General features: G+C 32.6%; 2 protein-coding genes and 1 long non-coding RNA gene across 3 annotated transcripts; 1 reads left to right on the top strand and 2 right to left on the bottom strand.

Annotated features, from left to right (window-relative positions):
• Window positions 1–4962: 4962 nt before the first annotated feature.
• On the bottom strand, window positions 4963–6705 carry LOC148278589 (uncharacterized). The gene is made up of 2 exons (XR_015823154.1): window positions 6533–6705; window positions 4963–6004 (listed from the first exon to the last, which is right to left on the bottom strand). It is a non-coding gene; the product is annotated as an uncharacterized LOC148278589 (long non-coding RNA).
• Window positions 6706–8982: 2277 nt separating this feature from the next.
• On the bottom strand, window positions 8983–11588 carry HBS1 (translation elongation factor EF-1alpha (GTPase) HBS1). The gene has a single exon (XM_088231190.1). The coding sequence runs from the start codon at window positions 11394–11396 to the stop codon at window positions 9336–9338; it is 2061 nt and encodes a 686-aa protein (XP_088087316.1). The 5' UTR covers window positions 11397–11588; the 3' UTR covers window positions 8983–9335.
• A 316-nt stretch (window positions 11589–11904) lies between these two features.
• RagA-B (Ras-related GTP binding A/B) lies at window positions 11905–23789 on the top strand. The gene is made up of 6 exons (XM_088231191.1): window positions 11905–12020; window positions 12226–12325; window positions 15051–15268; window positions 19882–20048; window positions 21312–21558; window positions 22621–23789. The coding sequence occupies exons 1-6, from the start codon at window positions 12009–12011 to the stop codon at window positions 22795–22797; spliced, it is 921 nt and encodes a 306-aa protein (XP_088087317.1). The 5' UTR covers window positions 11905–12008; the 3' UTR covers window positions 22798–23789.
• Window positions 23790–24253: the final 464 nt, after the last annotated feature.

Raw genomic sequence — 24253 nt, 5'->3', positions numbered from 1 at the left:
CTCATGATTTGTTATCTCCTTTTTTTTTTAATTCTTGAGGTCAATTCAATATTACCTATATCTCAAATGTTAAAGAGTAATGTGTCTATTTATTATACGTCATTGAATCCAATGAGATTATTGAGAAAGAAACATAAAAACATCAATCATTGGCATATTAATACATACACAGTAAAATATTTTAATCAATTAATAAGATAGACGTTTTACTTTTTTGCCTGGGTCTACTCAAACATTCATACTTAGAAACGCAATTATTAGAAAAATGAAAATGGGATCTGCATAGGAAAAAAACAGGTGCTCAATTCAGTAAGCTTTAAGTGAAATTTTATTTCCCGTCAAAATGGCTTGATTTTTCTTTTTTATGAGCAAAGAATGTGATGTAGTTTTTTATTGTTACGACTTATGGAATTACGCTATTTGTGTGAGTAAGGAAGAATGAAATTAGAAGTACTTTATTACTTGTATAGAACTAAGGAGCCCAATTTTCAAACCAGAACTGTTTGTGGATTTGTAGAGATTGTTTGTGAACCAACTGTGATTGAATTATTTTTAATTTGTTTAAAAAATCTAATAATTGTCAAAATTATTGAGTATTTAAAATTTATTTCTAGGTCAAGAATTTAGCTTATTTATGATTAAATTACATTGATTATGGTTTTATTCAGTTTGTAATTAACGAAAATATCTCTATAAACATTTGGACATACTCATACATATTGTTGATTAAAAAGAAAGTATAAAAATTAAAAAGTATTTTCAGGCGTTGCCTAGTAGGTGAAATAATTCAGACAGATGAATCTCACCCACATCAATAGAGGTTTCGGCTGTTTTACTTTGCAAAAGTCAACAGATAGAAGAGTTGAGGAAATGTGGGTGTTTAAACATAGGCAGAATTGTGAATGTTACACAATATTTAAAGTGGCCACATAAACCATCCAATGACAGGTCTAGACCTAGACTTCCATATTCCCTTCTCAATTTTTTTTTTCTCTCTGTTGCAATAAATTATTATATATCTTAATTTGATATCACAAATATGGAAGAGATGTCAGGCAATTATGTTTTTAAAAAGACACGTAAGGCAATTACCCCACTTGCCTTAATTCTCAAACTTTAAACTGTCTAAAAAATGCACAAATATGAATTAAGTTCTCACACGCATGTTTGTAGTACTTATGTATTGTGATCTTTCATCTTGAATAATTGTCTGTGTTTCAATATTTTGCTTAATTAAATTACGGGGTAATTATAACAACTATGTAACTTAAAAATCTGTATTTGTGAGTTACACATTAAAAACATATATTTTTATCCTTCATGAATACTACAAAAAGACACGCATTCAAATCATTATAATATGATTGTAACGAATATCACCACTTGGAGCAAGATACGAATATGCGTTTTTAGTGGGTAACTCAAAAATACTGATTTCAAAGTTACCTTGTTGAAGTAATTACCCTACAAAATGACAAGTAGTAAGAAAATAACATGTCTACTTACATAACATACATTGTTCAATGTCACGTGTCTTTTAAAAAACATAATAAATTCTTCATTTAACATGCTTATTTTATGTTTTTGAGAATCATTGAACGGTTAATTCCAAATGTCTTTTTCGCAGCAATAAAACGTTAATAATATTAAGTGTGTACATATTATTATAACGTAATGTTATTGACCTTGTTTTATTATAAAATATTATTACTTAACTTTAAGACCAATGATGAGCCATCAGAATGACAAACATAACATAACCAGCTTAAGTGACTTTTTAGGTCAAAAAGAAGAATTTATAATCATGTAGATTTAAGGCACTGAGAGCCAGAGGAACTCGAGCGACATTTAAACAGTTTTTGACAAAATGGTTTCCAAGCATTTTTTAATTTTGCTCTTTTATATAAAATGACGATAACTACAGTTAGTGTTACGATTTTTTCTTAACATCAATGAAAAGGAAATAAATTATGTAAACTGACAACTTATACAAGTTTGGCGGTTATGTTTCTCTGGTATTTTTTTGTGAAACTTCAATTCAGCCATTCAGATTTTTTTGTTTCTTTAGTTTTCAGCTTTAATATTGGAGCTTGAGTAAGTGTGGCTTAAACTATAGGATATTTTACATTTAACTACGCACTCGAATTAAATTGATGTCAAATATTGCTTATGCTCCTATGGCTGTCAATGCCTCATTTATACATGCACCCAAAAATTGAGAATCATTCTTGATTTTTTTATAGCAAAGCGAATCTTGTATCGATTATTAAATTTATATTATTATAATCAAGTTCTCATTCTACGAGATGTCAGTTTGTTTTATATTTTTTAGTTTAATTAAATCAATAGTTAATATTTTTTGCGTGCTTAAAAAAAACATTTGTATATTATTATAACAATATTATAGCAATAACAATACTGAATACAATAAGTTGAGAACAATAAAATAACCAACAAAATTAAAAAAAACAAATTTAATATTAATTATTTTTAAAAATTGGCTTTAATTTGATTACTATTGGCTTATGTTAAGCAAAATTATTAATTTATTATTTTTCGGAATATTTCAGTTGAATTATTCATCGCAACCACAATATTTTACGTAGTAATGTGCGGGAGGCATTTATTAGATAACTTATAACTATTAATGTACAGTAATTATACAATATAAATAAGCTTACAATCATCAGTATTCTGAAAAAACACATTTATCCGTAATGTTACTATTTTGACGTAATGGTAGTAATTTTTAATGTCCAATATATAATTTTTAAATACTAGGGTATACGCCTAAGGGCGTACAAATAAATGGTAAAATACTGTTTTTCAAATAATAATCTGTAAAGGGAAAATTAATCTTTGTGGATTTTTTTTATTCCGTAGATTGAAGTTTTTTGTCTTTGGTGCTAAGCTTACCATTAGAAAAACACTGTTCTTATTATTTTACAAAAAGTTCGCAAAATGGGATTATATTTTAAATCATTAAGTGCACAATTTGAAACATTACCTTTTCATACAATCTCCTTAAACATTCTAATTTAAAACCAGCACTTTTGTTTTAAATGGGCTTTTTCAGAATACTAGCGAAACATATTTTAATATAAGTCTAAATTTGAGTAAATATTTTCGAGCCATTGTATATGAGAGCTCTAGAATGTTATTAGTAATAATTGCTTTTGTCCTAACCCAACTAATATTTTCTTTTTTGCGTAAACATTGCAAATATTGATAAGATTTGTTGCACAAAGTTATATTTATAATATTCATGGAAAAGCAATAAATGTTATTAATTATGCTACTCATAATACTGGAAATAATGAAATTAGTCAAAACGTATAAAAAAAAAAACTGTAAACTAGTCTTATGCGTAATTATTTCTAAACAATTCCCATTGAAAATTTAATAAATCTGTCAAATTTACAACATTTGTTTATATGTATTACTAATTGATTAAGGAATTGCTTGGAATAACAAATGCGAGAAGTTGTCTTATTGTTTCACGTGAATTATAAATCAAAGACATTTTTAAACAGTTTCACAAACAAATCACCAATTCGATTTGTTCAAACATTTAAATTCAAAGCATACACATAATTGATTCAATACTCATAATTACAAAAATCCTGCTTCACGAGAAGCGCCTGTATTGAGGCATAAATTTCATCATTTGTACCGATTCTTATGATAAAAAAATAGGTCGATGATAAAAGAATCTACTCGGAGTTAGTGCTGAAGCAAAAGCTTGTTTTCTTCTCGTACATTTTGCAAATTTTGAAATGACATCTGATATTTTTCCGTATTAGAAACATAGTGACTAACTAAAACACAGCTCAAAAAATTTACTCTTCTTTTGTAAAACTTAGTATATCAGCATTACTTCGTTTTATTGTCTCATTATTCCAAGCATTTCCACAATCACTGTCATTACTTATATTAAAAATAATAATATGTATTTATTTAAATGTAATTTAAGCAAAATATATAAACTACTTATGATATATGAATACCAGAAACTTAAAAGGCTCTATGTGCCATGGACAAAAAAGGAAAGCAGACGGGAAATTAAAAATACACATAATAATTCAAAGAAAACATTATTTTATTTTTATGCCAAATCAACAAAAGAGCATATTTTAATGTAGTTTAGTAAAAAATATATAAAAAAGACATATTAAACTAAGTATAAAATCAAAAAAACAAATAATTTAAAAGAAAGTCTCATGTACCGTTGTTAGTTTCTTTTAAAAGGGCCAAAGTGCCCTGCTCTCTAAAGCAATAAAGGTGTTAGTGCCTTAGTGAGAATAAAGAAATAGGTACATCCACTGTTTCATCTATCTATAATAGTGATGTGACGACGATGAAAATTCCCATGGTATTTATAATTCAGTATAATTACTATTTAGCACCCAACATCGTGTATATCTAAAATTCTATTATAAAACTGTTTATGTTCTTCCGTGTGCAAGTAAGGTATTAGATTTTTGAGATCTTTTTTCTTATCTTCTGTTATTTTGCTCTTGCAATTCAGCATGGGTAAGAAATAATTATCTAAATCCGATAACTTTTTGTTCTTCTTCAATAATCTTACAATTTTCCAGGGCTCCATAGAGTTGTGGGTCTCTTTCATTTTGACAACAAAAGGATTATCACTTACGAATTTCAAGCGATGAGCCTTCGATATCTGCATTGTGGTAGTATTCAAAAATGTTTCGGCAGCCAATTTAAAATCCATGAAATCATGTGATGTCATTGAAATAACATTAAAAGGCTGCTTGTCACGAGTATTTTTCATCATATCAACAAGATCTGCAGGAACAATGGAATGTGTTACTCGTTTCCTTTTTTCGATTAAAGCAAAGTCCCTGTCGCAGCTAAGGAATGAATGCCCGCTCATTAAAAATTTATGCTCTATCGATGTAAAAACTTTTTTATACACAAGATATGCCCATAAAAATATCATCATTTTATTTTTATTTTGTCCACTACAATTGTCACTCCACATGATGAGATTCTCCTTTCTTATAAAATTATTAGAAAACATTTTGTAAATGCAGGATGCTATCGCATTTCCCCCTCTTCCTGTAATAGCTTCATGCCACATAAGCATATACCCATCACCGGTATTTTCGATATGCACACCCAAATTGAAATTTGATAATTGTCGCGAATAGTACATGGGCCCATGAGTTAAAGTTGGTGTCAGCAAAACTTGTTGCAAGTCCATGGCGGCAGTGCATATATTACTACTCGGCATCTGTGATTTTTTTATATCAAGTGACATCTGTTTTGTTGCTTTTTCTGCTTTTCGATGGTGTAATTCAAGTTGATTCTTCAGTATTGTTTTATTAGATGGATCGGCATTTATTTTAGCAACATAGAGGTCGCACGTTGCACATGTATCAGTTCGTTTCTGGCCAAATTTTAAATTCGGAAACTCCTTTCCAAAAATTTTAGAGTAGAACTTATATGTGACTTTTGACTCCGGAAAAGATATCTTAAATGCTTTAAACAAACGATGTATATTTAAATCTGGACTTAAGTATTCTTTCTCTGATCTCGCTCGACCATAATGACTTACAAGTCTGGGAAACATATTTACATGTTGTTTAATTTCATCCTCATCTTCGTCTGAATATTTTCGTTTTTTCTTATTGATGTTTCCTCTTGATTCCAAGTAGGTTGTATGTCCTTGTTTCTTTTTATCGAGTAGTACTTGAATCTTTTTTGGAGAAAGGGAAAAAATGTTCATGAACGTTGCTTTGCACACACCGACAACATTTCCCTTGCCATCTGGAAGCATATAATATGCGGTGCATTGTCGCCTACTTAGAGCAGGAGATTCATAGGTTCCATGCCTTCTTCTTTTAATTTCTGTCAAATGGATTAATCCCATCAGAAAAGAAGATTGCTTTTCATTGTTTTTTAACGCATAGAATTCCGTGAACAATGACATCTTTTGTTCGAAAGGTATTTCTTTGCAGTTATAGCTGCATTTGCAGATACACTAAAATAAAAAATGAAGTGAATGAAAGCAACATAGATAATATAGGTACGCAACCGTGGGCGTATCTTAGGGACTTAGGGTCAATATCTATCACTCAGTAGAAACTAAACTAGAGGAACTAAATGTGGTGGAGTGTAATAATGATATAGTAATTTCTCCCGGTTGCAATCATTAGGGCGTAACTTATTTTCTGATATGCCGTTAACATAGTTATTTACACATTAATAATAATATTTACGAAAATATCCATGAAAATATAATTATTAAGGTTTAATTATCTTTAAACGAATTTATAATAAAAAATATATTTTTAAATTCTTTTTTTTGCTCTCCTAAAAACAAGTAAAAATAAAGTTTCACCCAAATACCTCTGACCGGGACATTAAAAAAATTGAATTCAATACAAATACTCCATTTAAACTATGTCATGGTTGGCAGAAAATTACAGGTTGGCACATCCCTAGCGCATGATGAGTGACATTTTATCTAGTAGAGACAACCGGTGAAGATTTAAAACAATGTACAAACCTCTTGATTTGGGGGTCGTTTTGCAGGAATCAACTTTCTATTGGATGTAAAATATTCTTGTCCAGAATCTTTTAGCTTCTTTCGGGCCACTTGGGCACTTTTTTCCCCCTTTTTACGTCTTTTAACGCCACCACTATTCACAGAGACCGGTTCATTGTCAACCATTTTGATACAAATAGCATATGACTGGCGATGGCACTTAACACCTTTTAAAGGAAAACAGATGTTGGTACTTACAACCAACGCCATCTTTAGAATTTTTTATAAAATATTATTTGTACTACAATGGCATTTATACCCTTCTGTAGGACATTGGCCTTGGCACATACTATCCATTTCTTAAATAAAATCATTTTCGTTATTTATGGCACTTACACCCTTTTAAGTTTCTGGTATTCATATATATTTTAATTGACATATTTACCTCTTTAATTGCAGCATCGTGTTTGAAGTTTTCTACTAAAATATAATCTCAAACAAATCATTTTGTTTTTAAGAAAACTCACAATGGGAAGTTTTTAATTGTATTGTTTATTCAAGTTAGATGATATGTGTAAGCCATTTTATTTATTTTCCTGAATTAAATGTATTTTTTTTGAGACCTGTATGTTTATTATAACATATTATAAATAATGTCAATTTAGTTCTGATTTTTTTATACCCATTTTGAACCTCCTAAAAGAAGTCGACATTCGATTCCCGCCTTCTGGCGAAGAAAAATACAACTTCAGAATATTCCACTCCGAGGTTTGTATGCTAAAATTTAAGTATTTTATAGAAATCCATAACTGGGCCGAGTAATATATTATTATTTTTTAACTAGCTGCAGATTTCTTCTTCATGAAAATGATTTATTTAGAAGTACAAAATATATTTCAGTTAAAATGAGAATATTTATGAGTACACAATTTTTTATTAAATACGTGTTACAAGTGCATAGTCGATGGAATTGCAATGAGGAAGTTAAGTGATTTTTAAAATATATTTTATTACAATTATTTTTTTTCATACGTTTTCAAGAAACTTCGTGGTACAATGCTTTAATTTTCACCGCGCATAAGAAAACATTGTTTATATCCAATTTCCCGTAGCAATGAAATTTTCTCTGTGAAAAATAGAATATTCATTCAAAAAAAATTCCTTGCTCAAATACAGATAACTAATGATGGAGATACTCCATATTTTCAAAAAAACATATTTATATGCTAGTATATACACATTTTCAAACAGAAAAATCTATTTTACTTTATAGATAACTAAAAATATATAAATAACTCTGCTAATGTCCCATTGTAATCAGAGCCCTGATATATTGTCTCAATTTCATGCCTTAAATATTTAGTTTTATTTAAAATGTAATTAGGTCCAATAAAAATTTATTTATATAATTAGTAATATTTACAGGCACATTTTTCAGAATTGCTCAAGTCAATCATAACTTGCTATCTCTTTATTTCCAAAATTCTTAAGGGCAATGATTTATTTAGTAAAAATATGAGATGCGGTTCTCTAGTAAGGGGATAAACATCTATTTATTATGTCAGTAAGCTTATTTCTTCTTCACGTGTCTTGTCGGGTCCCCCCAACGTTGACGATCACTTGGTAGAAAGCTTCCTGAGCAGTGCGAAACAGCTCCTCCACAGTTCTATGTCGAGCCGGGAGATTCTTCGCACCCCTGATCCATTTAAGGACCGCCCGGGACTCGGGGCCATTGTTTGGTTCTCTTCATAGTGATATCCTGGGAATTATTGACCGAAGTGGTTTCCCGTTGCCTTCTTCGGTGGAATTTTCTGTCGGGGTTACCTACCCTTAGCTGGAGGGGTCCCGTTTTATGGCGCCGGACACTCGCCATTCATCCTCTCCTTATCTGCTATGGCACTGATGTTAATGCCAGTGGCCACATTGCCCAGGGCTCGCGGGGCCAAAGAGACCACTCGTGGACGCTAGGGAGTAAGACTATTGGTAGTGTTGCTGATGGAATGCAACTGCGGCATTACACGGCATTTTATATGCACATATTTTCCAGCAAAATATGCACCACCGCGGGCCCTACCAAAATTTGAGCCGCTTATTTAGCACAGTTGAATTTGACTTGATATTTCTGAGGAAATTTCAGTTATAATTATTTTTTATAAATAAATATTTGCTTTCTTAATATTTTGATTTTAAATAACTTACTATTAGACAATGGAGTTAAGTGGTGGCAGAGCGGGGTTTATACGTAGAGTAAATTAAGTACAAAAGTAAATCTATATAGAAATGAAAACAAAAATAAAAAATATCACCGTAATTATACGTTTCCATTGGAAAATAATGAAATGTGAAGTTTAAAATGAACATAGCAAGAGTTATTCCAATTTAGCCAATATAATACAAAAATAAATTATAGACCAAATTAATACCTTACATATTACAAGGCGGGAAAGGGTTTTTTATAGGAATGAAACAGATTTTTCCAAAAAATTTTTTTGCAAAATTTATTGTAAATTCATAAATACATCATTATATTTATATAAATTCAACAATTTTGTTACATGGTCATATATAAACCTTTCACAAATAAATGTAAAAAGTTGTCAAAGAGCAGTCTGTTGGATCAACACCAATCGATAAATACAAGTATATACTGCAATAAAATATAATAAAGAACTTTTTTTAACTAATGGCAAAAATATATTCTTAGCGAAAGTCAAATTTTAGAATTTGTTGTAATTACTCTAGTGGCCTTTTTTTCTGTGCAGACTTGTATGTAGATTGGTGTTGTCTGAATTTGTAATGAGATTATGGTAATTTATTTATAATATCACTTAATTATCGAAGTCACAAGACCAGCTGCAACTGTCACACCCGCCACGCGTAACATTACCCTGCCGAGTTCCTTAAAATCTTTATACGTCTCCATACAGATCGGCCGGCAAACTTCTATTTCCACTAAGGCCACGGAGTTGTTGCCCAAACAGCGAGGCTTCTTTTTCACCACTTCTCCCGTGCTCTTGTTGATGAGGGCCGAGAGCTTTACTATGTTGGCCGACTCAATAAGGGACTGGTGGTGAAGCAAAATTGGGTAGCCTTTTGTAATCGGGACCTTTAAATTGAAAACTACGATTCGCGCCTCAAATCTCGATGTTACAGGTGCAGGAAAAACGGGGTCGCAGAGAACAAAGCCGACAGATATATTCTGAATATCAACGCCTGCAATATTTACACTGACCTGGTCACCAGCAAAAGCTACAGGGTTAGGTATCTCGTTTATCATTATGGACTTTGCGAATGCTGTTTCCTTCGTGGGACAAATTAATATTTTATCTCCCGCATTGAGTATTCCTGTTTCGATGCGACCAGAAACGCAGAAACCGGATCCAGTTCCCTTGAAGATATCATTTACTGACATCCTAAATGGCTTAGCAACTGGCCGGTTGGGAGACTTGAAATTATCTATAACATCTATTAAACACGGGCCTTTGTACCATTTCGAAAGCTGGTTTTCAGTGGGTGGTTTTATTAGATTTTCTCCTGTCAATCCGGAGCACGGGACAAAGGTGACGTCGCATTCTTTGAATCCAGCTTGTTTGAGGAATACTTTAAGCTTGCAGCAAATTTCTTCGAAGCGTTCTTCGGACCAGCCTGTTGTGTCTAGTTTATTTACGGCGACGGCTAGTTGGTTGATGCCGAGACTACGCACTAGAAGAGCGTGTTCGCGAGTTTGTCCGCCGAGGTCGAAGCCCGTTTCGAACTCTCCCCGGGTGGCATCGACTACGAGGAGAGCTACATCAGCTTGTCCGGCTCCCGATATCATGTTAGGGATGAAGTCTGCGTGTCCGGGAGCATCGAGAACAGTAATTTGTTTGGTTTTAGTAGAAAATTGCACTCTGCCTACATCCATTGTGATTCCGCGAACTCTTTCTTCGCCGGTTTCATCGAGCACCCATGCGTACATGAAGCTTTGTTTCCCCATTTTTTTACTTTCCTGCTCGTACTTGTGCAGAGTGCGTTGGCTGACTTCACCCAGGTCACAAAGTACACGTCCCATCAGGGTAGACTTTCCTGCGTCCACATGTCCGACGACCACCACGTACAAATGTTCCTTGACAGATCCGCGCTCCGTATTATACAGAGCTGCGGCGTCCACCTTACTCTCTTTCGGTTTAGGAGTGAATCTCTCCTCGGATTGCGAAGGTTCGGGAGACTTGGAGGGCGTCGCCCTTCCGGAGGCCGGCGACTGTGATCTCGGAGTGCAGGAGTTACTCAAGCGAATCGCATCTTCCACTTTGAACCCTTTCACTACATTCGGAACTTTAGAATCGACAGCAGTCGATACCACTTTTACCGGCAATAGTATTTTAGGTTTAGTTTCTAAGAGTGAAGGCCTATCGTTTGTGCTCGTACTCCTAACTGGCGACTTGGATTTATTTGACGAAACCTTCTTACTATTTGCAGCAGAGTCTTTGTCAGAGTTTAAGAGAGCGTCTAAGGATTTAGGAATATCGAAATCATTGGCTAATATCGTTTTGATTATTGTCTGTTCAGGCACTGAGTCACCTAATACATTTCTAATTTCGTCTAAGCAGGACATTAGTTTCGCCTCGTCCATCTCGCTGAGCTGGAGGTTCCTGAAGTCCTCTGAGTCTCGTCTCTGTCCGGGACCGGACGCGCCCTCGTCGTCATTCTCATCTTCCTCTTCGATATCCTTGTGCTGTTCGAAGTAACTGGACATAGCTTGGGAGCGTCCCCTGTCATACATGAACTGGGCAGCGTCGCTGGGGGAAATAGAACTGTCATCTTCAACAGAATGTCCGTAAACATCGTCATACCCATCATACTCGTCGGAATAGTTCATAGAGCGCACATTCCTGTGTCGAGACATTGTTTCTGTATTGACAAACCCGTGTTTTTAATCGACTAACACTTTCATCCGTGCTAGTTATGCTTATACTTAAATAAAGACATCTTTGAGCCTTTGAATCAGAAATACGTTACACCTTCTGGATTGAGTTTTAATTCCATTACACGTCTAAATGTTACACGTGCCGTCCGCGAAATTCACAAACCATCTGTCAAAAGTCAAAATATCACAGAGCTTGAGGTTGACAAGTAGACAAATATGATAAAGATAAGAACTTATGTTTTAACCGAATCAAGAAATGGAACGGTGTAAATTTGATAAAGATCTCAAAACGAAAATACCCATACAAGATAATTTAAATATTTTCATGTCAATCAAGAAAATCAGTAAGAAAATAAATAAATATATCACAAAAAGAAATAATAACTAAAATTACGTGCTAATTACAGATCTGTGTGAAGCAGAACTATTTTTTTCATATATTTCAAATAGCAACACTCTATGACGTTTCATTTGGTTTTCGTTTTCATATTTTGACGTTTTGTTCGCCAGGATTTGTCATCTCGGCGTATGAATTAAATTGTTACATAGTTCGCTCATGTGATATAAATATTTCTCGTCACCAACGCAAAAATGAAGAAAAAAGTAAGCGATTATAATTTTTAACTCCTTGGCAGTGAAAATTCTTAATTTAATTTATGTAAACGATTAAAACTTTAAAGGTGCGATAGATAACTATTTAGGTTTATTTGTGCTTTGTTCTAAATTAAAACAACATGTCTATCAAAACATCGTCGTTATTGTAAGCTGGATATATTTGTACGTGAATGTTATTTTATCTCATTTTTAGGTTTTATTGATGGGGAAAAGTGGGTCTGGGAAGACTAGCATGAGATCCATCATATTCGCTAATTATATAGCGCGAGATACCAGGAGATTAGGAGCCACAAGTATGTATACAATCATAACAATTCGCAACTGTACTATATAACATCAGGTCCATGTGGACGTCGCGAATCTGTCATTTTTGCAAAAATGGAGTACTAAGAACATTGTATCAGAATGTAGACATGCGCATTGAGACATAATACATAGAGATGACACTCAATACACATCCGAGCTAAAAAGTCGTCCCCAAAGGAAGGGGAATGACCACCGGAGGGGGCAAGTGTCGCACGTCATATCACGTCGACTTTGGCAAGCAAAACACGTACATTAAAAAGCACTGACTGTTTACATTGGTCTACTGTAAATTCTATTCAGTATGTCGCTTAAGCGTCACCTTTTTTTATCCTTTCACTATACGCCCGACTAACTGAGCAGGACAGAGATCACGACTGGTAACATATTAATAAAACGTTTTTAACATTAAAATAGCTATTTCAAACTAGTATTAACTAAGAAAACATTACTTATCCAAAAAAGGTTATACCATCGCTTTTTCTATCTTTTCCAGATCGATTTGTGCAGTATCTTAGCGTACATATAGGCATTTTAGTCATTTCGAGGAGACAAAAGTTCAAAAGTAGCCGGCGAACGCTCGCAACAGACTAAAGTCCGTTCTTTCAAACATATGCCGATTGGCCGCAGGTTGAGGAAACATATTTCGAACGCTCATGCTTACTCTAGTTATATACCTCAATAGAGATGCGTGCTTTAATTTATTTTTTATTAATATACCTAATACGTAATATACTATATACGCTGTTTGAACTGAACTATTCCAGGAGGTTAATTCTAGACCATATATTTTCAATTATTACAATGGTAAAAAATATAATTTGTATTGTGAAAATCTTCTATATTAATTTAAAAGACAACTAAAAATCCCTATTGCATTCTTATAATTTACCCAAATATTTCAATTTTTGTGGCCATTTTGCAACGAGTTGTAAATAACTCACTATTAGAAAATGGATATCAATTTGTGGTAGAATGAGGTTTGACCCTTAGACCTCTGATCCATGAGTCCGCAACACTAGCCACGGGACCACAACCCGATTTAAACATTAAGCAATAGATGAGATATTCTTAAATACGGGTATTTAAAAACAGAACTTTTACACATGTTTATACAGTTTTTCATGATTTATAAACATAATTATATAATTCAGGACTGTTATACCCAATACAACTTCATTATTTATTGAAAAATAAGATGTATACATCTACGTGTCTTACGTAAAGTACTCGTAACTGTATTGTTGACGATTTTGAGATATTTCGTTACTATTATGTGATCTTAAAAAGCTAAAAACACCCTCTGCAAAAGCAAACGACAAGATATTCTTAAATATGTGTATTTTGTAGCAGTTTTGGTATGTATTATGTTTTATTATTTTATTTTCTCACATACGTTTTGAAACATAAATTATATAAATAACAATTTTTATTTTATTGGACGGTTGGAAGAAATTTCCATTTGGCAATAAACCCGCCAATGTACAAACATGTGTGCACAAGAAATTAAATTAATGGATAATTTTTTACAATTTTAATACTCATATTATATTGCGGGATAATTACTACAACTTATAGTCCTTAAAATATAGCTTGATTAGAATGACAGCTGTCAAACCAATTTCATTAGTGATGGAAATTAGTGATCAAATCGATTTTTTCAATTATTTCATGCAATCATGAAATTCTGTTTCCGTAAATTGATATAAAAAACGAAAAAACAAGCCTATTATAGTATGTTTAACATAATTGTTCACCAAAAAATGAAACATTTATACTTTTTTCATGAACAACATTAAACAAATATTTTTTTTATTCGATCAATTTACATTGATCAATTTGTCCCATCTCTAACGTTTTTGCAAAATGATGTAACCTTGTAAGAACGTCGTTAATAATTAGGTTTGTTTTAGTTTTAAAGCTGATTTTATATATTAATGTTGATTTATGTTTCAAGCATTGTAATAAAAAATAAATTAACACGCCAGATACAAATGATTTTTCGTGTGTCAATATAAATAACTTCTTTGATGTTACTACAAAATTATGTCGTCACTTTTTCTGACAACTGTCATTCTAATCATGTGACATTTTAAGGACTATAGTCAATAATATTATGATGATTTAAATGCACGACTCGTCTATTTGCAACGTTCACGGAGCAGAATAGAAAAATAGTTTTTTTTGGTTTTGAAGTTACCTATATATATATATATATATATATATATATATATATACACATATATATAGGTAACTTCAAATATGGATAATTTATATAGCGCCATTTTTGTGAAAATCACCTCAAGGGCGCTGTACAATAAATAAATATCCCAGTACGTCTTGCAGCTACAGAGCGCATGGACGGTTGGGATTCTAGTTCCTCGTTTTCATTAAGATCAATAAAAAATTATAACAGATAGGAGCTAGATTACAGGACGTCTTGCAGCTACAGAGCGCATAGACAGTTAGAAATTTAGCACCCATTTACACATTTTAAAAATTGACAAATAAATTTAGTATATTAATGATACCTAGCTGTAGTAATTACCCCAAAGGTATCTCATTTTCCCCCATTTTTTTTTGTGTGTATTGTGATAATCATCTTTTTTTTTAAATTGTTGAGGGAAATAAAATAGATATTGATTTAGTATGAGATGCGACTTTTAGGGAATTGTCTATTTTTTATATGACGGTATTAATCTCAACTTTTTTTAGTTGACGTTGAGCACTCCCATGTTCGCTTTCTGGGAAACCTGGTTCTGAATCTCTGGGACTGCGGGGGCCAGGAAGCCTTTATGGAGAACTACTTCGCCTCACAGAGGGACAACATATTCCGGAATGTAGAAGTCTTGATCTATGTCTTCGATGTGGAGAGCAGAGAACTTGACAAAGACATGCATTACTATCAGTCTTGCTTGGAGGCCATACTCAATGTAAGTACACCAGCGGTGCTATTCTGAACCTCTCTTGCGGCCGTAGAAAACATTTTTATCTTGCGTATTTTGTATGTAAATACATGAGATAAAAGAGCATTTGGAATATCACCCCAGGGGGCAATTACAAACTCTAGTTTCGTCAGTTCGTATCGACACAATATACTTAATTTTTCTACTATCCCTATCTACCTCGATATCATGAAGCCGGCTGTACTGATATGTCGATACAAAATTTCAGAAAGATATTTCTATCAACTTAAAATTTTTTTTTACGTATTTTTTATAGTGGCAATACTTCTTTCGAAGCGTTGACATTGCACTTTACGGCGCATACACATTATGCTATATCAAAGGTCAAATGATCTGATGCATGTGCTGAAGTACCCTGGATTTTCAAACTCCCATTTTACACGGTGGAAACATTCCACTCAACCGTTATTTTTTGGGGATATTTTTTTTTATTTTTTACTATTATTAAACAATTTATTTATTTACTTTATTTATTTTATTTATTTCATTTATTTTATTTATTTTATTAATTGTATTTATTTTATTTATTTTATTTATTTTATTTATTTTATTTATTTTATTTATTTTATTTATTTTATTTATTTTATTTATTTTATTTATTTTATTTATTTTATTTATTTTATTTATTTTATTTATTTTATTTATTTTATTTATTTTATTTATTTATTTATAAATTTATTGCAAAAAAATAATATACATACTTAATAACAGGGAATCTATATAAAACCAATTAATGTAAAATGAAAACGGAGTGTTCTCTGTTTATGACAGTCTCCATCTAACATAGCCTGTTCTAAGATGGAGAATTTTTATCTTTTAAAGTATAAGTAGTTCTATACAACAACAACAATCTTTAGAGCATAAGTAGTCCTATACTAATAAAACAATAACATAAAAAAGAAAAACTAAATCTACTTAATTATAAATACCTAGCTAATCAAATGTAAGAAATTAAAAATCATTATTATACAAATATAAAGTATATATATGTGCCAAGAATACATGTTACTTAAACATAAATAATATAGTACAATATATAATGAAACAAATATAAAGCAATAAAATACATAAAAATATAAATAATATGTGTACCAATTATATAAAGTTTTTTTTACATATATTTTTTTTTTAAATCTCTCGCTACACTATTTATATGTGCAGTTATTTTTATTTAAATATTTGTTTTACATTTTGAGTCTTTTATATTTGGCAATAAATCATTAAATATTATGGAGAACATTGTTTTGCTTTTTTTATTTTTTTTATTTTAATCTCGTAATCGTATTTTAAAATATTAATCAAGTTGTGGCAGAGTGGAATTCTAATCTGTCAACCATTGGATATGAAATCATCAAAACAATACCTCAACCTCACTCAAATTTGCCAACTAAGCAAATTATTTTTTTTATCTTTCTTGATAACAAAAATAACAAACCATTTGTTAATTTTTATCTCATAATATGATGTAAATAATTCCATCTGAAATGTCTTATCAGCTATCGCCTAGCCAAATAATTTAATTTTAACAATGTTTTGAGTATGTCCAAATGCTTGCAGACTGGCTGGATTTCCTCCCTAGGGAATTATTCATATTTGAATTTGTTGCAACAGAGAGGGAAAACATTTTTGAGAAGAGATTATGGAAGTCTAGGCGTTTACAGGGCTTATAACCTGTCGATACATCCTACTAGGCAATGCCTGAAAACCCATTTTCGTTTTTTTTTTCTAGCGTTGCCTAGTAGGTGAATTGGTTCAGCCGGATGAATCTCACCCACATGATAAAGGTTTCAGCTTTTTTACTTAAAAAAAGGCAACAGATGGAAGGGTTGAGGAAATGTGGATGTTCAAACATAGGTAGAATGGTGAATGTTACACAGTGTGTAAAGTGGCCATTTAAACCAGCCACCAACAGATCATAAGCTCTGTTAAGGCCTAGGCTTCCATATTCCTACCTCAAAAATGCTTTCCCTCTCTGTTGCAACAAATTAAAATTTAATTTTACATTACAAAACTTTTATTTAGTAATAATTATATACAATATTTTTAGTTTGTCCAAAATTTTGTAGACAAGGACTGAATTCAACTCCCTGGGGAGCTGTTTAAGGGAGGTGAAATAATTCAATTAGATGAATCTCACCCGCGTAAAAAAAGGTTTCAGCTCTTTAACTTCACTAACATCAACAGATGAAAGAATTGAAGGAATATAGATGTTCAAATATGGGCAGAATGGTGAATGTTACACAGTGTGTAAAGTGGCCATTTAAACCAGCCATTGACAGGTCATAGGCCCTGTAGATGCCTAGACTTCTATATTACCTTCTCTTAAATGTTCTTCATCTCTGTTGTAATATGTTAATAATTATATTTTTAGAATTCAAACCATAATGTTTAGTCCTCGTTGCTTCGTTGTCCATTCAATTAATATCTGGAAACCCATCAGGATTCCCCGATAATCAAATTATATGTGATATAAAACATGAATCTTATCGACCTTTTGACCATTAAAAAAGAAGTGATTCTGGTGTTGGATTCCATCCCACCGAGGGGAATCTTGGGTAATGAAATTATGGATGAAATGGCAAAAGAGGCCCCAAATTCCGCAATTGTCCTTCTAAATTTTAATATTAAAATTCTCGATCGAACAAACCAAATGTGAAATCATATTTTTTCCAACTGGAATAAAGTTTGGCAATCCTCAAAATTGAATAAAAGGATTTGGTATAGAAATATCAAAAATTCTATTCATCCTCTTCACTGGAATCGCGTTCAGGCGGGTGATTGGTATTCTTATAGTTTTCCCATTAGTTTTACCACTGAGAAGAAGTTGATGGGCTATTCGGTTCGAGGTCACACCGTGTTCCAGAAGTCTGCTCCGTTGGATCATTGCTTAGGGTCTTGACCGGCCAATAAAAGATCGCAAACCCTTTCAATGTCTAGACTTTTTCCCTCTCTGTTACAATAAATATCAATCTCGATAAACTCCATAGTGGGTGGAATCTAGCCTATAAACATTCAGACATACTTAAGTCCAAATTTCGATTCGATTCGAGAATTATCTGTTTTATTTTAACATGATTCCGGCAAGTAATACAATTATATTAATAAATTGCAATATGTTTACTCTAATTTCTTATCAATCAAAATAAAATAATTCATGTCATTAGGTTACTGCATAATTACTTAAGACATATGAAACGAGAAGTTTAGTGATCTCACAGTATCGAACAGATTAATTAAAACAAGATAAAAAGTTTTGGAAAAGCTTTTATTTGTTAGTTTAAAAAAAAATAGAACTACATATGTATGTAAATATTTATTTATTTATTAACGGACATTGTCCATGTATACAATTTATAAGGTTTAAATATTACAATAAAAGAATAGTTTAAAACATTTAAAAGAAAAAGAAAGAAGCATTGACAAACATAAGGGACATCGAGACAAGATCTGGACTATTTATTTAGTGCTCGTTTAAATCCTTGTAAACTTAAACCAAAAAAGTCCAGATCTTGTCTTGAGTTAACAATACGACAAAGGCGGGTCATTGGAGAATTTAGGCCATAGTTTGTTCTATTCTGATCGATGAACAGTACTTCAAATATCACAAACTAATATTGAATATGACCGGCCTCAATCAAAGATTTTACTCTTCTTGGCATCTATTCTATGAGGTTTTGGCACGTGGACGCCATTTTTTCGTCTCGAAACCATACCTGAATTATGGACGAAATGAGCTTCTCCACCATAGTGCAGTAAATTTTGGAGAGCCGATTCCTACAGATTGCCCATAGATTTTCAATTGGGTTTATGTCTAGCAAATTTCCTGGCCAATCCAACACAGTTAATTGGTTTTCTGTGAAGAATTTCATATTTTTTTTGGATGTGTGTGATGTGTGGTGTGATGATCACCATTTGACTATCGCTTTTGCATCTCTGGTAGCAGCCTTTCCAGTAGAATTGGCTCATACTTCTCGCTATTCATCGTCCCAGTCACTGGAACAAGCAGCCTTGGTCCATAATACAAGAAACACCCGCAAAACTATATATCGGGTTGTGGTCCTGTGGCTAGTGTCTCGGACTCACGGACCAAAGGTCTGTGGTTCGAATCCCACTCTACCCCAACTTGATTCCATTTTCTAATAGTGAGTTATTTACAACTCGTTGAAAATGGCCCTCAAAATTAAATATTTGGGTAAATCATAAGAACGCAAATATTTCTTTTTTTAAAAAAAAAAAAAAAAACATTTTCTTCAGAGGGTGTTTGGTGTTTTGAATAATGTGAGAAGAGTTGAGCTTTTCGTTTCATCTACGAATGAAGCGAAATAAAATGGCTCTTCATGTAAACAGGACTCTCTTCTAATGCACATATTTATTTGCCCATGTCAGTTTCTTCGCTCTCATTGCCATAGTCAGAAGTGGCTTCTTGACAGGCTTCCTAGCTGGTCTTTCCCCCTCTAAGAGTCTTCGACGAACAGTCATTGGAGTTACGTTTACTCCAGGTCAGCCAACTCTCGTGAAAGGACAAAAAAACATCAATGAAGAAATTTAAACAATATTATTGCATTGCCGGTTTATTGCAGAACTCACCCGAAGCTCGGATATTCTGTCTCGTTCACAAAATGGATTTAGTCGCAGAAGAGCAGAGAGACATCATCTTCAAGGAAAGAGAAGAAGACTTGAAGAGGTTATCAAAACCATTGGATTGTACGGCTTTTCGCACAAGTATATGGGATGAAACATTATATAAGTATGTTCTTGGTATTTCTTTTTTTAGCCATAAATCTTTTAACATTAAAGTTCAAGCTTAAGTAAAATGCTCGTCTTTGAGGCCACAGTCTCAGGCTGGAGAAAACCAGATTCAATCTAAATCCACGTAAGCATTTCCTGAGCAATAGGCTTGGTGATGGTTGGAATAAGCTGCCACAAGAGCTGATCTCAACGTGTAGTCTCAATGGGTTTAAAAATGGAGTAGATTCGTTTCAGAAAAATTAAAGAGTGCCAACGAGTAACTTTCGTCAAAATATATTTAAGCATATCAGTTTTAAGCTGCTCACTGAAAATTAATGTAATAATATTTTTTAAATAATAACAATTATAAAAAAATTAGCGCATTGTAATTCTGATCTGCAATCATGATATTGTCGGGTTTCTGACACAATTTGGTAACTACATTTTACTAGTTGTGAGATATTCATTCCCTTGTAAGGAATTAAGTAATAAGAGAATGGACGCAGCAAACTCCGGTGACAACTGTCATCAAGCGGAGGCGATGCGGTTGGCTGGGCCATATACTGCGGATGCCTCCTGAGATTCCGTCCGTAAGAGATGTTCGCTGCTGACTGTTCGTCGGGAGTTTAGGTCAGAATGCATGGAAGCTCTTGGAGACACCATATGCTCGGGAGCGGACATGGAATGATAATGAGATATAACACTTTGAAAGCTAAAAGCTCATCCTAAATCAATAATTCAAATAAAACTGTCAGTTGAATATCATGAAATTTTTCGTATCTATAAAATATGAAATATTTTTATTTACTGTAATTTTTTTTTATTTGATTCCATTTATGAAGACATCTCGTTTTTCTAAAATTTTTAGTTACCAACTTGTGCCAGAAACCCAACAATATATACATAGAACAAAATAAAATTACAAAGCAATCCTTCAAAATCATTTCCTTTATTCCTCTGTATTTCAATAACATATTTGACCTTTCAATATCTTCCATCCAGTAAATAAATAACTGGGCCCACACCAATTAGAGTATGTCAACAGAGTACAATACAGGAATTTAAACTGATATGCTGGCAATACCAAATTATAAGCGTCTTGTTTTGTGGTTAGTTATGACAAGGTCACAATGTTCTATTTCAGTAATGATTTATTTAAAGTGCTACCATAAGAGGAAAGCCATAAGAATACTGGTGCCCTTAATTAATTTATATTGTTTTTGATAGAACTAAATCATTCGTCTATGGAATCTATTAATAATTATATTTTTAATTATTTTAGAGCATGGTCAAGTATAGTTTACATGTTGATTCCCAACGTCAAAGCTCTGGAAAGTTCTCTACAGCAATTTGCCAATATAGTTGATGCAGATGAAGTGTTGCTATTCGAGAGGGCGACATTCCTAGTAATATCTCATTGCCAGCGTAGAGAACACAAGGACGGCCATAGATTCGAGAAGGTGTCTAATATCATCAAGCAGTTCAAGCTTTCCTGCTCCAAGTTGGCTGCCCAGTTTCAAAGCATGGAGGTATGTATATATTTTCTTACGTATTGTGCTAACTGTATTTTGTACTTTTCTTGCTTAACATTTGTTTTTCATCATCATTACCCTTTCCGCACCCAGCGGTGCAAAGGGTACTATATCGGTAAACCAAATCAGTGTATTTCAATCATCTGTTACGTAAAGGTAAAGTGATCAGTCTTACGCTTCGGATGCCAGTCCAGGAACAATGAAATATTGCTCCTCAATATTCCGATCACTCGGTTGCGAAATAATAATGTGCTGTTCCTTGATCAGCACAGCACAAATTACGGCTTGCATGCACCAATTGTGTCGCTTTGTAAACTCGAGACAAGATCTGGTCTTTTTGGTGTAAACAATATTTTGAGTTTGTCCAAATTTTTGTAGACAAAGACTGGATTCAACTCCCTGGGGTTGTCTACAAAAATTTGGACAAACTCAAAATATTGTTGATAAATTTCCTGGTCCATGGAGAAGTATAGAAATTGAAAAATAACATTTTCAGGCGTTGCCTAGTATGTAGGTGAAATAATTCAATTAGATGAATCTCACCCGCATAAATAAAGGTTTTAGCTCTTTAACTTCACAAACATCAACAGATGAAAGAATTGAAGGAATATAGATGTTCAAATATAGGCAGAATGGTGAATGTTACACAGTGTGTAAAGTGGCCACTTAAACCAGCCATTGACAGGTCATAAGCCCTGTAGATGCCTAGACTTCTATATTACCTTTTCTTAAATGTTCTTCATCTCTGTTGTAATATGTTAATTTTTGGTGTAAGTCTTTCTAGATTTAAACAGTCACTAAGATAGACCAGATCTTGTCTTGAGGTAGCAATTTTTATTAAATTTTTTGTCCTAGCTTTAATTTTCTTTATTTCTATTTTGTTTTCAATTGTGCCTGTATGTATTATAAAGATTTGTGTTTGCCATTTTTTTTCTTTAATGAACTTAGCGTCTGTTAATAAATAAAAATAATGAATACATATTTTATACAAATGAAACACTTAACCATTTTTCACAACTTGAAACCTCATATATTATATAGATAAAGCATTGTTTTCAGGTACGCAATAGTGCTTTTGCCGCCTTCATTGACGGTTTCACGAGCAACACATACGTAATGGTCGTCATGTCAGAGTCCAACATCCCTTCAGAGGCGACCCTCATCAACATAAGAAATGCAAGAAAACACTTTGAGAAATTGGAAAAAGTTTCATCCAGCGCTCCGCAGTATCGTTGATAGTGTAGAAATTGTTTAATGGACAAACCTGTAAAAATCTTAAAGATGTTTGTACGTTGGATTGGTGTCTTAACAGGAGTTAGGAAAAAAATTGTTCCATAACTTCGTAAACTAAGAGAAAAGACAAAAGTATTTCTAAAGATCCTTTATGACAGTCTTAGATCTGACCAGCACTTTTCGTGCGGCGCACAAGAACAGTTCACTAAAAATGATATTTATTCATTTAATGAGTTGATACTTCAATTCACTTAGTTTTAGTATGCAATTTTACCCACACAAATTTAGATACAGGTAATAATACCTTTAACTGACACAAGTAAATCTGATGAAATAGAGAACTAGAGGTCAGCCATTTCTTAACCAACGACAATTCAAGATTGCACATGTCATGTAAACTATGTTTATAAAAAAATTCTTCAATAAGGAAATTTAGTGCTCCGGAAAATTGGATATAAAATATTTGATTTAAAGAGTATTTAATTATACTGCAAAGTTTCTCAAAAATGTATGAGGAAAGTAATAAAAATGGTTTTAATGAAATTGGACTACTTTAAAACGTCACAAGTTTAGGTGAACATTAACCAATCGATTATAGCATTATTATGTGTTGTGATAGGTTTCCGGGTAGCCGTCTTTTCAATGTTTAGCGTGTTTTGACAGGTATAGGGCTAAATGTCAGCCCAACTCACTGACTAGAACTCGCGTCGTCACGGGCAGTGTAATTTCAAAAAACTTTTTTAAAAAATCATAGAAATGATTTTCTGGCTTAGTTCGTTTAATCTATTAACATTTTTTTTATTTTTAAAACCATTATAATTTCTTATTCATGATTACACGTGTCATGTAATCCACGTTTATTGCCATTTTTACAAAAATATATATTTTTTTTTTAATGCTATTTGAAGGTTGAAAAATTTAATGACGCTATTAGTTAAGACTACAAAGAAAAAAAAGGCTTGCAAACGTGAGATTTACAGTCAAAACCAAGAAAATGGTACAAAACTGTACATTGCATATTTTTATTAAGTATTTGTTTTGGTTTGAATGATTTTTTTGCTCTTCTGAACTTGTAGGTCAGGAGTGCCATAAGTAAAAAAAACTGTGTTTTGAGTTGAGTATGTCATTTAATAGGATTTGGATTGTAGCACACGTAGTGCACAATGGCACTCTAAGAGGATATTCATGTATTATCTTTAAGACTGCCATAATACAAAATATGGCAGGCATAAAAAATTGAGGGGCTTATAACGCCACTGTCCACGATCACTGTTTTTAGGAATACCAACAAAATCAATCAGTAACGAAAATACTATTTCTTTTAAATTCATTGTGCATATTAAACTTAAAATAAAGTTTTTATTTATTTATTGGGGATATCAACAGTACTACAAAAAAAATATAGCAAATAAAATATACAGAAAATAAAACCAATGACAGATATCCACAGAAATACATG

The sequence above is a fragment of the Micrasema longulum genome, unplaced genomic scaffold, assembly GCF_059751315.1.
Source record: "Micrasema longulum isolate JH-2025_06_02 unplaced genomic scaffold, ASM5975131v1 h1tg000859l, whole genome shotgun sequence".
NCBI classification, from domain to species: domain Eukaryota; kingdom Metazoa; phylum Arthropoda; class Insecta; order Trichoptera; family Brachycentridae; genus Micrasema; species Micrasema longulum.
This window is presented reverse-complemented; position numbering and strand designations above follow the sequence as displayed.